General features: G+C 55.0%; 4 protein-coding genes across 4 annotated transcripts; all 4 read right to left on the minus strand.

The window, feature by feature from the left end:
* Positions 1–1,933: 1,933 nt before the first annotated feature.
* Positions 1,934–3,404, minus strand: MAA_01168 (zinc transporter; the record flags this gene model as incomplete). The annotated part of the gene is made up of 4 exons (XM_007819166.1): positions 1,934–2,119; positions 2,199–2,505; positions 2,601–3,217; positions 3,276–3,404. The coding sequence occupies 4 exons, from the start codon at positions 3,402–3,404 to the stop codon at positions 1,934–1,936; spliced, it is 1,239 nt and encodes a 412-aa protein (XP_007817357.1).
* Positions 3,405–4,032: 628 nt separating this feature from the next.
* MAA_01169 (glucan 1,3-beta-glucosidase) lies at positions 4,033–5,652 on the minus strand (the record flags this gene model as incomplete). Its single annotated transcript, XM_007819167.1, has 1 exon — positions 4,033–5,652. One exon carries the CDS (start codon positions 5,650–5,652, stop codon positions 4,033–4,035), a length of 1,620 nt encoding a protein of 539 aa, XP_007817358.1.
* A 1,928-nt stretch (positions 5,653–7,580) lies between these two features.
* On the minus strand, positions 7,581–8,558 carry MAA_01170 (uncharacterized protein; the record flags this gene model as incomplete). Its single annotated transcript, XM_007819168.2, has 1 exon — positions 7,581–8,558. The coding sequence occupies one exon, from the start codon at positions 8,556–8,558 to the stop codon at positions 7,581–7,583; it is 978 nt and encodes a 325-aa protein (XP_007817359.2).
* Positions 8,559–8,960: 402 nt separating this feature from the next.
* Positions 8,961–12,094, minus strand: MAA_01171 (hamartin; the record flags this gene model as incomplete). The annotated part of the gene is made up of 3 exons (XM_007819169.1): positions 8,961–9,088; positions 9,140–12,003; positions 12,081–12,094. 3 exons carry the CDS (start codon positions 12,092–12,094, stop codon positions 8,961–8,963), a joined length of 3,006 nt encoding a protein of 1,001 aa, XP_007817360.1.
* Positions 12,095–13,569: the final 1,475 nt, after the last annotated feature.

Consider the following 13,569-nt stretch of genomic DNA (forward strand, 5'->3'; position numbering starts at 1 on the left):
TCCTGCGTCAATTGATCTTCCTACGAAGCATCACATCACTGCACACCATAATGTACATACAATGCCGTTAGGCGTTTCGTCTCCCTCGTCGGTTCTCGCGTGCCGCACATGCACATGCACATGGCCAACGTCAATGCAAAATTTTTGCCGGTTACCACCTTCGGCTTAATTTGCCCCGGGGAACATCTTGTTTTGCATTCACACAACACTCTGGGATTTTAAGTGTGAGCATGTTTGTGTGGTCTGGACATGGCAGATTGGTGCAGGCCACGTTCCGATATCGCCTGTTGCGCCGTCAATGAGCTGTAGTACTATTACTAGTCAGAAAAAACTTTACCATCACCCCCTCGACTATCGTGAACCGCCATGGCCAGAAAAAGCATCCACCGTCCAGCCCGCTCCAAGGAACGAACCTGAATATTCATCCATAAAGCTAACCATCCATGTTAGTACCGGTACTTTCTTTGTCACCTCGGAGCGTTCCCTTCTTTTTTTTCCCGATCTTACGCCCGCAATGCGCGCGTCGGCGCTCCGAGGGCTGCACTTTGTATGTATGCACATACATACGATGTGTGGGATGGGCGGGTGTGCAGGCACCCTCCCACCATCAAGAAGCCAAGATGCTTTTTTTTTGGTGCCGTGGCTTGCGAAACTAAGTCGCATCCCAAGCAGCCTCGCAGTCATACGAAATGTTAGCTCATCACGCAAACTCATCAAGATACTCGGTAGCTTCGCCGCAAAAGTCGATGTCGACAAGGCCATGCATGGGTGGTATTGAAAGGCCTGCTGATGCTCTCAAACGAGGACCAAGATGTCTTCTTCAGCCCTTGCTAGATTGTCCCCATCATTTCCATGCATAATATGCCAGCCGATCGCCGTCTCGGGATTAGCGCACCATTCTTATTGGGTCCTTGACTCAAGCTCCAGATGTTGCTCGAATCCCTCAGACTGCGAAGTTTCTAGATGTTGCGGAAGTTGCGGCACGAAACCCGTTGGCCGGGCCACTCATAGGCACAGGCTTGTTCCCGTGCACCGTGGCCCATGTCCCATGTCCCATGCATGCCTTGGATGGTGTTGCCGCAGCCTCCCACCACCGATGGTTGCGCCTGATGCAGGTCGTCAAAGGACCCTGAACGCTCGGACCAACTGTGACCGCTTGAACAATAGTTGGCAACTATTATTCGAAAGAAGACGCGTGCGCACCGCCATCGACATACCCGGCCTCATTCCCGTGTCTTTGTGTCTCTGCCGGTCCAATTATCCGGGACTATCTACGTACTAGTTAGGGTAGCAGAGGAACTAAAAGTTCAGGTTTCAAGTGCATTCAAAGGCGCTTATTTGTCTGCTTGGTCGTTATGACGCCAAGTTTATTGATTGTTTGTGTTGGGAATCCAAGTAGGGTAATAAAACATAAACGTAGCAAAGCATATTCTGGTTTGTTTCGCTTAACTCTGGGGTCGGCAGGCGACAGGCTCAACACGACCCGGTGTGGTATGGGCTGAACACAAGAATCAATCAACACATATAACGTTCATTGAACAGGTATTATGATGGCCTAATGCTGCCTTGGCCTGCACAACCAGGGGCACAAACCCGCAGCAAATGTGAGGTTGAAGTGTCAGAGTCAAATGTTGAAGCTCAGGTACGTACGTCTCGGTATTGGCCGAAGATGTCTGAAGTCTGTATGCCATCTTCAATGCCATCTTCAATGCCCTCTGCCGACACTCCCATTATCCTTACTTGCCCAGTAGGTACTCGAGTATGTGCTGCCACCTTCAATGATGAAACCTACGAAGGGAGCTGGTTACCTGGTTCCGCGCTGTCATACCGACATGTTTGTTCCCCGAGTGCATTTATTTCCCAGCACGCAGATGGGCCGGCCCTGTTCCAAATCCTGTCCCCCCTCCCAAATGCAAACGACGAGTAAAAAACGCTAGTCGTGCCACGAAATGTACAGCATGATGCCCGCGCCGACCGCCACGGCAGAGAACTGCACCAGCGTCTTTCGAAGCTCCTGCATCTTGTTGGGTCCCGTCTCCAGGAGCTCCGGGATGACCGCCACGGTGCCGACGTAGAGGAACGTGCCGGCAGTAAAGGGCAGCAACATGTCACCCCAGGTCTGGTTGCCAGGTTAGCATCTGGTATTGAGAAGCGGGAAATTTAAATTAAGAAAAAAAAAAAAATCAACGACGACGTACCAGGCTTGTGCCCCAGAGCCCAGCATTGCGCGGCATGGAATCCTCGCCGTCCGTGTTCCCGCCGCCGAATTCCTGAATGGCAATGCCGATCAGGGTGCCCATCAGCGCGCCAATGGCCGTGACAAACTGCGACGCCATGGCCGCCCGCTTGGAGAAGCCCGACTGCACGAGGAGCGCAAAGTCGCCGACCTCGTGGGGGATTTCGTGGAAGAAGACGGCGACCGTGGTGGTGGCGCCAATGGTTGGCGACGCATAGAAACTGGCAGACATGGCGAGGCCGTCGGTGATGTTGTGCGTAAAGTCGGCGCTGCAGATTTTGTTTCGTTAGCACAACTTGTTGTCCTTTTCCTGTTCTCCTCTCTCTCTCTTTTGTAACTCAGGTGTGGAAATTCAGCTACTGACATCAAGTTGAGGTACCCCCCTAGTTTCACGCTGGGATTCACCTCCTTGTGCTGGTCCTCGTCGGCATCTTCCTTCTTGCCCTTGCCCTTCCTGCGCGACTTGACGTGCCCGTTTCCGGTGCCAGTGTCGGCGCCGGTCGCAGCCGCCGTGGTCGTCTGGGCATCACCCTCGTGGGCGTGTGCATGCGAGTGGTGGTCGTGGCCCGCGCCGCCGGTCGCGATCCGCAGCCCCTTGTCCATGGCGACAAACGTCATGAACCCAACGAGGATGGCTAGCCCCAGGACCAAGTTCCTGTTGGGCTCGACAAGCACAAACCTGGCCCTGTCGGGCTCGTCCTCGCCCAAGAAAATCTCGGGCAGCAGGTGGAACAGCGTGTCGCCCAGCAGGCCGCCCACGGCAAAAGCGACCATGACGCTCAGCGACGACGGGTCAATGTTCGTCGGGCATAGTGCGAGCAGAAAGTTGGGTGGTCCAGAGATGTACAGCGTCGCGAGGAGGGCGTTGACGGCAGGAGACCCGGGGAAGAGGACGGCGAAGAGGCGCGTCGTGAGGGACGAGGGCGCCGCGGCGTGATGGGCGTGCTTGACGGCCGACAGCTCTTGGACAATTGGGCACGTCTGTTATTGCGCTGGTTAAAATACATCGTGGAGCGGAGCAAGGCGAATGTTCACATACCTGGAGTTGATGGTCGAGGTCGTCGAGGCTCAAGCTCTCGAGGGCATGCTTGCTGACGACGTTTTGGGGTGCCGCGAGCGCGCAGGCTGTCAGGGCGAGGAGCAGCCATAGGACTGCTGGGCGCGCCATGGTCTGGCAATTGGTTCGTAGGGATGTGAGAGGGCTCGACAACGAAGACAACGAGGCTATCGGGGCCGAAAATTGGCGTTGCAACATGGCAATTGAGATGCAGGAATTGTCACGAGTTGCTATCTGGCCAATCTTCATGGGGCGAAGCCGCCGCCAATCAGAGCGTCCCGCCGCGGAGCTCCGGTAGCTCCGCCCGCTGCATTGGACCCTTGGCCCGAGCTCAAGGGTAGGATCCGGGACACGATTGACAACAACCTTGCCCAATAACCTTGAAGGCAGGGGGTGGTGCAATGTCACTTTCCATGTTGGTTGTGATTGATAAAAGACAGAGCAATTGGCACTACTAGAAAAGCGAAGCTCAGGACAACTTGCCATGTCCGCCTGAGATGAGACTAGTTACTTAGTAATTAAATGAAATTCACCCCAACCTTGAAAGCTTCCACGCTATAAATTAATGCTGCATATATTCGTGTTTCATATTATACGGTCTATTTCTATAACCCATTTCCAACGCAGACCGTACCGACCAATACCCGTGATAACCCCAAATGTACAAAGACAAGACCACATTGATTTGGTCTATTCATTAAAACGCATAATTCGATGTGCATTTTCCACAAAGCCATGCTTACAAAGCAGCGACGGCCATGACAGCACCGACGGCAACACCCGCAAAGGCACTCAGCTTGCTGCCAGCGTTGGGAGGAACCGTGACACCAGGCAGACCACCGGTACCGGTAGCGGTGCCCTGGCCAGGAACAATGTAGGTGGTGCTGCCGTTGACAGCACCACCGCCGTTGATGCCATTACCGCCATTACCGCCATTGCTGCCGTTGCTGCCATTGTTTCCATTGCCTCCGTTGCTGCCGTTACTGCCATTATTACCGTTACCGCCATTGCTGCCGTTGCTTCCATTGCCTCCGTTACTGCCGTTGCCTCCGTTACTGCCATTGCCTCCGTTGCTGCCGTTACTGCCATTATTACCGTTACCGCCATTGCTGCCGTTGCTGCCATTGTTTCCATTGCCTCCGTTGCTGCCGTTACTGCCATTATTGCCGTTACCGCCATTACCTCCGTTGCTGCCATTGCCACCATTGCCACCGTTGCCGGTGGTAAGGGTGCTTGCCGGAGGAGGAACCACCGTGTTGGACTGACCACCCTGCTGGGTGGTACCGGCGGCTGGGACTGTAGTCTGCTGAACAGTGCTTCCCTGGACAGAGGTTCCGGCAGGTCCAGTGGCAGTTGGCGCCTGGGACTGAGCAGAAGTCTGGGAGCTCTGGGCGGCCTTGCTGCTAGTGGGCTGCTTCTTGTCGCAAGACAGGTCGTACAGAGGCTTGGTAGTGAGCGTGGAGCCAATGACACCAAAGGCAGGGCTGGGGATGGTAGGAGCACCGTCTTGCAGAGTGAACCACCAGACGTTGACGTTGCCAAACCTGGGGCAGCCGACTTCACGCCAGAAAGTCTGAGCTTCCTCGACACCGGGCACTGCAGAGGCTTCCTTGGGACCGCTGACAGGCCAGCCCGTCTCCGTGATCCAGATGGGCTTGCCACCGGAGGCGCCCTGAGTGTTGTCGATGGCGGCCTGGAAGAGCTTGGCGGCGTTCTCAATGCCATTGGGCTTGGTGTTTTCATAGTAAGGGTAGGCGTCCATGCCGACCCAGTCAATGGCGTCAATGACGGGCTTGTTGGTCTCGTTGACATAGGCAGTCCAGGTATCGACGTGGCCAATGGGGGCCGTTTCCAGGCATGAGCCCTTGATGGTGTCGCGGACTTCCTTGATGTAGTTGACCAGCTGCGTGGGCGAAGCACCGGGGTCAGGAGAGGCAGCCTGGCCGGTGGGTGAGATGCGGTACAAATCTTCAGAGCCGACCGAGATGCCGGCAATAAGACCGTCCAGCTGGCCGCAGTACTGGTCGATGGTCTTCTTCAAAGCTGCCAGTTCGTTGTCGAAGGAGGCCTGGCCGGCAGAGGCCCAGAGACCAAGAAGCAGGCTCGTCTTGGTGCTGATGGCGGCAGGAATAGCAGAGATGACATCGTTTCCGGTGCCGGCCTGAACCATGGTGTACAGACGAGCAGAGGTGAAGCCGCCGTTGGTGCTTTCAAGACCGGCAGCCGTCTTGAACTCATTCTCAAAGTCGGTCTGTGCCTTGGGTCTGCCGTCTGTGAAGGTAGAGCCATAGTTGAAGCCCTGGAAGGCGGCGGCGGCGCCAGAAACGGCGGTAGCCAAGGCGAGGAGGCGAGAAGGCATGGTAAGCGAATGCCAATATTATAACTGTGTATGCTGATGTAAGAGACACTTCTTTCCCTTGCTGGTGTTGAGTAACGAAAGACTAGGTTCCTACACTGGTTAAAACGAAGGACAATCCAGGACAGGTATGAGGAGAGAGGTAGAAACGAAAGACGAAGAAAAGAGAACAGAAGAGACGAATACCAGAGATAATAGCAGAAATGGCCAAAACAATCAATGGCCGTGGGACCACGCAGGGGGTCCTTGTTTCCATGTTTGGTTTTGCCAGACGGACCTATCGGGAGCTGGCTAGCCAGGGGCCGCGCGGACAGGGCATTTCACGCTTGGCCACGAGCAGAGAGAAGCACAGGACGAGAAGGCGACCAAAATGGCACAGAACTGGGACCCCTGGAGGCCATCGTTGGGCCGTTAGTGGCTGACGCACACGATGGAGCGCAGGTTGGGTGGATGCCGTTGTATGTTTGGATGTTGGCTGCGGATGGTTGGATGGTTGTGGACGGTTGTGGACGGATTCGTCGTGCATGGCTGATTCACGGCCGATGGATGGGTCGTGGCTGGTGGGGTCGAGGCTAGATCGTGGCGAGAGAAGTGGGGCCCATGGACCGGGGTCAGGCGTGCAGGCCCGAGTCGTACAGGTCAAGTCGGGCAGAAGAGGGAGAAACAATGAACAAGCGGCCAATTAATTCGCTCCGGGTGAAAATGCGCTGTGCCTGAGCTGGAGTGAGACCTGCGGCAAGACGAGAAACACTGCGACGGCCGACGCGGGTGGATTGAGCAATAACGTACTCCGTAGAGTGACGCGAGGTTGCGCATGACGAAGCCGCACATTTAATTTTACCCGGACCTGTCTCGACAAACAGCAGACGCACAAGTCAGTCAAACCACGTGGAACAATACGAGACTTGTCGCTTCTCTTCTCTTTTTGCTGCGGCCAGAATACCACGACGCACCGGGCTATTCTGAGAATACGAAGACACCATCTGGCATCACGTCATACGTGGGCAAAGCTCCACCTCTTTCACGCAAGAAAAACCTGTTCTCGACACCAGGAATCGAGGATCGGGGCCTGATCAGTGAACTGCCACCATTGCAATCCCCTTTGTAGCTTCTCTTGTCCCTCTGCAAATCGAGCACGAAACACCCCCCACCCCGCCACAAGTGCGGCGGTTGCACCATTAGAGAGGCGTTAAACATCCAGGAACACGTCTTCGTCGTCCAGGCGGCGTCAAGCCTCCCCCCCCTCCCCAAACAAAGAATTGAAAAACTTTGACGCCCTCCCTGTCAGGCACGAGTCGAGTAATGGACTGGACTGGTGCTATGGCTGTATCCACGGCTTAGCCTAGGACCGGCCAAGCCAGATGCGACTCTGCGGAGTGCTCGGCGGTCGTCTGCTCAATGCCGGCCTTTCCACATGCCAGTCATCTGGATGCCGCGCGCCGTCTCATTCATTACTGTTGCATGATTAGTGATTGACGCCCTGGAGGCCAATTGAGCTTGACTGGTGCATGGCATGGCACAATCACTGCTGATATTTTCCCGTGTTCCGCCGCGCCCTTGTCAGCATTCTCAAAATACACACAGAGGGAGCGGAGTAACTGGGAATCAAATGCAGGTTTTCGTGAATTGAGCCCAGAGTAATACAGTCTGACCATGGCTACATCCATATTAGGCACTCCCGCTATGAAGAAATCCCCTGCATGCCGTCCATACAAACCGGCTCGATGCCTTGAAGGGAGAAGATGTCCAGCGGAATATAACAAGCGCATATAAAATGTCATGAAAAGCAAAAGCGGCAGCTCGACTTCCGTCCACAGCCGTCATCATACTCCCCAAGCCGCAGAATCGATGCTGTTCCGACACTGCACCCTGGTAGTATGCATACACCATCACCAGCGTTTGGCCTTTTGCCAACCCAAGGGCAAAAGCCCTCAAAGCTCTTCTCTCCAACACCCAGCCCTACCACCGACGCAAGCACCCCCCCAAGCCCATTGCCAGAACAAGACCAGAGCCAAAACAACCAATCCTAAGTAGAGCACACCCCGCCTCAGGCGCGCAGCCGCCGTCACCACAACCTTCCTCCACGCCTGATCCAGCAAGCCCAGCATCTCAGCCCTGTCGTTCGTCCTCGGAAACGGACCATCAGGCACAGGAACACCCAGAAACTCGCACAGCGGGCCCCAACCGTCCTCGGGCTTGAACTCGAGCACCTGCCCCTGCGGAACCTCCCTCCTCACCATGGCGTAGTACTCGGCGTGCGCAGCACCCATCTTTGCCCACGCTTCCCTCCCCGTCTCGGCGCCCAACCAGCCCATGACGATATCCCGCAGAATGCACAACTCCGGGAGGCCGGCCCAGGGCCCCAGCCTGCCCAGCGTGAATCCCCGAGCACCGCAGCAGAAATTGTCCAGGACAACCTCCCCGAAACTAGCCTTCCACGCATCGACAGGCCGCTCGACCAAGATGACCTTTGCCTCGGGGTACGCACGAATAAGCTGCTCGGTGTAGAGGCTCGCCACGTCGGTGACGGCCCTCTGGCCCCCAATCAGCCTGTCCCAGTCCCCTCGCGTCCAGGGGAGCAGGGCGTCCACGGCGTTGATGTAGAACGGCAGCGTCCTGGCCGCGCGCAGGCTCGCCGTCCGGAAGTAGGGCATGTTGCTCCACGCGGCCTGGCCCCAGGCGTAGTACTCTCGGCGGTCCGTGATGTAGAGCGCGTGGTGCACGGGGCCGAGGCCGAGCGCTGTGAGGGCCGCGGCGAGGGATCCCGTGCCGGATCGGGGGAGCGCCGCGCATATGATGCCGTGGCCCGTGGCGAAGCACTTTTGTTGTTTTTCCATGGCTGTGAGAGGAAACCTGGATGTGTCTGGTTGTGTCTTCGTGTGTGTGTCTTGTCTTGTCTTGCCGGGCATGAGGGGGAAAACGACATGTGATCTGGTCGTGTTGTTTACTATATATGCAGTTTCTGGGGTGACACTGCATGACGCACCAAGCAAACGCCTGCCGTTTTGTCCGATGAGCACTGTGTCTGAGTGGTAGCAGAGTCGTCATATGACACGCGGTACAATTTGCCAACTCTATACATACATCTAGCAAGCTGCTGGGCCACGCCACAGTTAGACTGCGTAGTTTGAGTTCCAACCTGTCAAGTAATCAGGCACTGGGCATGGAGATGGGCACAGCAAGATATATGCCATTACCAGTCAAAGGCATGTGCAACGCCTTTCGTTGATACCACTGCTATGTCAAATGCCACGCATTAACACCGCGCTGTAACACGACCAGTGATTGCGTTCTCATCCACCATTACACTTTTATACAAATCCCCTGATGCCTCTTAAGCCAGAAGACTTCTTTTCCTTCTTTGGCTTCCCTGAAGCGTTGCTGCCATCATCCTTGCTCTTGTCTCTCGAGTCCCGACGCAGTCGACTCTGTAGGCCGCCTAAATACCGTTAGTCAAAACTATCCTCCGCACCTTGTATTGGGAACTTACTAAAAGTTCGCTGGTCAGGAGAAATGGGACTTCCCGACGCTTCGGCCTGAGAACCACTGCCCTCTTTTGTAAGTGTACTACCAGACGTAGTCCCGCCGGATTGCGACCCCCCGGCCGACTTCATGTTGTGGCCTGTTGCTTCTGCATTAGACAATGCTCGATGTGGCCGGGCCTTGACAACAACCGGACTGGTTGACAATGACAGATAATCTGCGTCCATTGGTTGGTGCTGAGACGCCGTTGCCCGTGTTTGCTCTGGTGGCTGTTCTGACTGCATATCCAGCAGTGACGACTGAAGTGCTGTATACTTGCGCATCAGCAGAGCATGCTGTTTCTGCAGTTCGGCTTGCTTGGCCCGACTGGCCGCCAAAGCACTTTCTACAGCGAGATTCGAGTTGGACCCAGGCCGTTCGCGCTCCTCCTGCGCTTCAGAAAGTTGTGTTTGAAGAGCCGCAACTTGCGACTGGAACAATTTCTTCACGCGCTGAACCTCATTTTCCTGTGCATCTAGCCTCATCTTCAGAGCCTCAGCCCGGCTCTCCGTCTTTGTCGCAGAGTTTATCATCTGTTGACGTTCCAACTCCTTGGCTTGATGGTCTCTCTCAGACCTCGTCAGCCGTTCCACTTCAGCCTTCAGGCGGTCGATCTCGGCGCCATGTATTTCAATAGACTGCATGTTTTGTTTCCAGTTTAGTTCCTTGACTTCAGCGGCGCAAAGCAGCTTGCGGAGTTTGTCGCCTTCTTGTTTGGATTCCTCCAATTCCCGCTGCAATGCTTCCATTTCGGCCTGCATCTTCTTGGACTTGTGTCGCAAGTCTTTCAACTTGTTGGCCAAATCGGCCTCCCATTTCTTCGCCATGGCGCGACTCTTCTCTGACTCCTTTTTGACCTGCATCTCGGATTTTTTAGCATCCTCAAACCGGCTCTTGAGATTTCGGTTCATCATAATCAAATTTTGTGTCTCGGCTTCTGTTGCTGCTTCAGCCATCTGCTTGCGGCGAAGGTCACCAATATGTGCCATGTGCTGTTGCTTCAGGTAGCGCTCAAAACTCAAGTCATTTTGCAAAAGTAAGATTTGCTTTTGTAAGTGTACAACTTGGGTAGACATTTCCGAGGTTGGGAAGGGTGAGTGCGATGTAAGCGGAAGCGGCGCCGTTGCTGCTGATGCTGTTGGAGCACCAGGAGGGGCTTTCTCTGTGACTGAGTCCTGATGGCTCAGAGCAAGCGATGCGACGCTGTCGTTGGCCAACGATTGGTGCAAACCTGATTTGATGACCTTGTTAGACTGAATTAAATCTTGCAACTGGGGGTGGGATGGCGATAGTGTCAAAGTCGGGCTATCTGTACCACCCGTTCTTGACCGCCCGTCGCCAGTAGAATCCCGATGTGATGGTACGCTTGACTGTGAGCTACGACGCATTGCAGTGACTGGTGTCTGGTTGCTTGAGGCGGAGTCTGAAGCCGTCAGGTGTGAGTTGCGCCAGCTATCATGCTTTCCACCCGGGCCGCTCAATAAGGCGGCATCGGCCTTGGACTTTTCCAACCCATCATTACCGTGAGCTGCAGTGGTGTTGATACCACCCGGGCTGGAGCCAGGGATCTCCGCAGAACTCAGATCAGCAAAGTTGTACAAGTCCGTCTCCAGACATAAGCCCATACACTCAGCCACGACCTCGGCGGCCTCGCTCTTTATCCAGCGGCCAAAGTCGGTCTTTTCAGAATCAATGGTGAGAGAGTAGAAATTGGGATGCAACAGATGGTTTCGCCGGAAGGTTTCAGACCGATGGCGCATCTCAGTTGGCTGGACCTCTACTTCATCTGCATTGGCTGCATTGGCATGGCGCAAGTATCTCTGTGGCTTGCGAATATAGTCCATAAAGTTGATGGGATATAGGCCGTACAAAATGGTATAGTAATTGGGAAGGTGAGCGATGGATTGGTCGTCGACATCCGGATCAAATGTTGCCACCTCCCATCCAGGAGCGGGTTCAGGACCAGCCCCGTCACTATCGGGCCACTCGGCCGGTCTCGAGTGTTCTCTGTCCCAAAACAGAAGGCGGCCGTAAATGTTGAACAATGCAGGCAAATGCGGTACCAAAGAGCTCGGCATGTGTGGCAGAAGCATGATGAGAGTCGTCAACGCAGCGGACACGATGGTTGTTGACGTGTCATGCTGCAAACAAGTCATAAGATTGCCAAATAGCGACGTATGCAGAACTTGGTGTAGATGTGGTGGTTGAATCTGAATAAAGTCACAAAGAAATCTCAGTGCTGACTTGCGATACTTGCTTTGAACAAAATACCCATCCATGGCGGTGAAGAGCTCCTTGGGTCGCTTCTTCCCGAAATTGCACAACGCGTGGCGGATTAGCCTCTCATTGTACTCGGACGAAGTGTTGCCATCCAGAAGAGCCGGGTAGAAGCGATCCATCCATACTTGAAACAGGCGGTCTATGATGCGGTTAGCAGCCGAGTTGGCTGCAAATGAGATTTGAAACTCGTCGATAAGAGTTATCAGATCCATGAGGGAGGCCACGGTCTCATCAACGACATATTTGTCTAGATCGGCCCTGTCCAAGATGCCCTTGCATGCATCAAACCACGGCAAAATTCTTTCTGGGGTCTGCAGAACCGGCAGCAATCGTCGAAGGATGGCGATCCATGGGCCTACAGCCTTGGCATTGCCCTTGACTCGCTTATCGAAGACAGAGAGCAGGCTATCTTGGAGGAGGTCGGCAGCGGAATTGTCATCCTCTTCTTGCTTTTGGGTGAAGGTGGCGAGTGTGTCAACGAAGGTATCTGGAAGTGGGAGAGACGGGTCGACGAGGAAGGTATTGATGGTCTTGACGAGCTCCTTTAACGAGCTGCAGTTATTTTATTCGGTCAGACAAAGCGTGTGAGCAGGGGCCAAGATGTATCAGAGAAGGTAGCAATGACATACGTTGTGGAAGCCATCGTCAAGGCTCCCGCGCCGCTGGCATGAGGCGCAGAAGATAGGGATATATGTCGGCTTCTTTCGACTGCCTGAGAAGGTTTTGAGTTGGCTCGAGATGGAGTTTGGACTGCTTGCAGCCGGACCCGGAGCTGTAGATGGTGCCGAAGCTCGATCAAACGGATGCCGGCCGATGGAGGAGGCTATTGACGCATGGGCCTGATTGGATTGGATGGTGGTGCTGTGGTTGTCAGACTCGAGAGCTTGCGCCGAAACGATGATGACATGGGAGCTTGTTGCAAGGCTGGAGAGTGAGCAAGCACCAGGTCGGCAGCCAGCCACTTGGAGGGGAGAGGTGGGGCAGGCAGAGTGAAGGGCACATGTGGGGCATATTTGCGCCAGGCGGACACAGGAGTGGTCAGTGGTCAGAGCACTTGAGGGCAGTCTGTGCCAGTACGAGGTTGCCAGCTGTCGGCAGGTGCATCTGCGAACCACTGCTTTGGAAGGTCCGGAGCCTCAGATGCAAGGCGCTCACTTTGTCAGGCAGCGAAGGAGTAATTGAACCTCGGGTCCTGAGTGCAAAGATGATGATGAAGGCAGCCTCTTCTGTCAGGTACCGCTGCCGTCAAACATGGGCAAACAATGGGAAACGTGCTCAACTGCTCATCACGGCATCGACAACATGCGACCCCACTTCTAACCTGACAGCTCTGCAGCCAAAAGGACACATCAATTGATCGGAGGACCCTCTTTCGCCCCTAAAACCCCGCAAATCGAAGACACTTGACCGCATGACCCGTGGCCCGACCCCACGAACTAAGCTGGCATGGTTTGGAACTGCATGGATCCATAAGGTGACGGAATCAAGTGATGCGAGGTGGGACGATGGGAGGTGTTGGACAGCTGATGCTGAGGTGTTGGACGGTATCCGAGACGGTATCCGAGTGGCCTCACTTTGGCCAACAGTCTTGCAATGGCCATGGACTCCGCTCAAGGACTCGAGCTCCTCGGTGAACTACCTGACCGAGCCCCAAGAGACTTCTAAATGCCTGCCCAGCGCGATTCGATGGAATGACTCCAGAGCGGGTGCGTCACATCTAACGCGACGCCCGAGGTAATGATTGCCGCATCGAGCCACGCTGGCCCCTCTTTGATGGACGCAGCCCTGGTACGTCGAAACGGCAGATTGATGACTCGTGGTTCGACATGATTGCATTCTGGTCAATTGACGGTCAATGGCCCAGGAAATGGGTTCAGTGCCGGCCAATCGACAATGCTATCCATGGACAGAACCATTCTGTACTTTGTAGTCTGCCCACTCCGCGGCGGTGGGTTGGAAAGGCAAGCAGGTGGTCGCGATGTGTCTTGGGACTTCCGGAGGCGGCGCCTCGTCCTCGCGTGAGCTCCAGAAACGATGCCGCTTCCCAGAGTCTAGAATGACCGCCAGCTGGCTCAATTGCCATCTGGGCCGTTGCCAGCTGCCCGAAGCTCTTAAGCT

This window comes from Metarhizium robertsii (assembly GCF_000187425.2).
Source record: "Metarhizium robertsii ARSEF 23 chromosome Unknown MAA_Scf_8, whole genome shotgun sequence".
Classification (NCBI taxonomy): Eukaryota; Fungi; Ascomycota; class Sordariomycetes; order Hypocreales; family Clavicipitaceae; genus Metarhizium; species Metarhizium robertsii.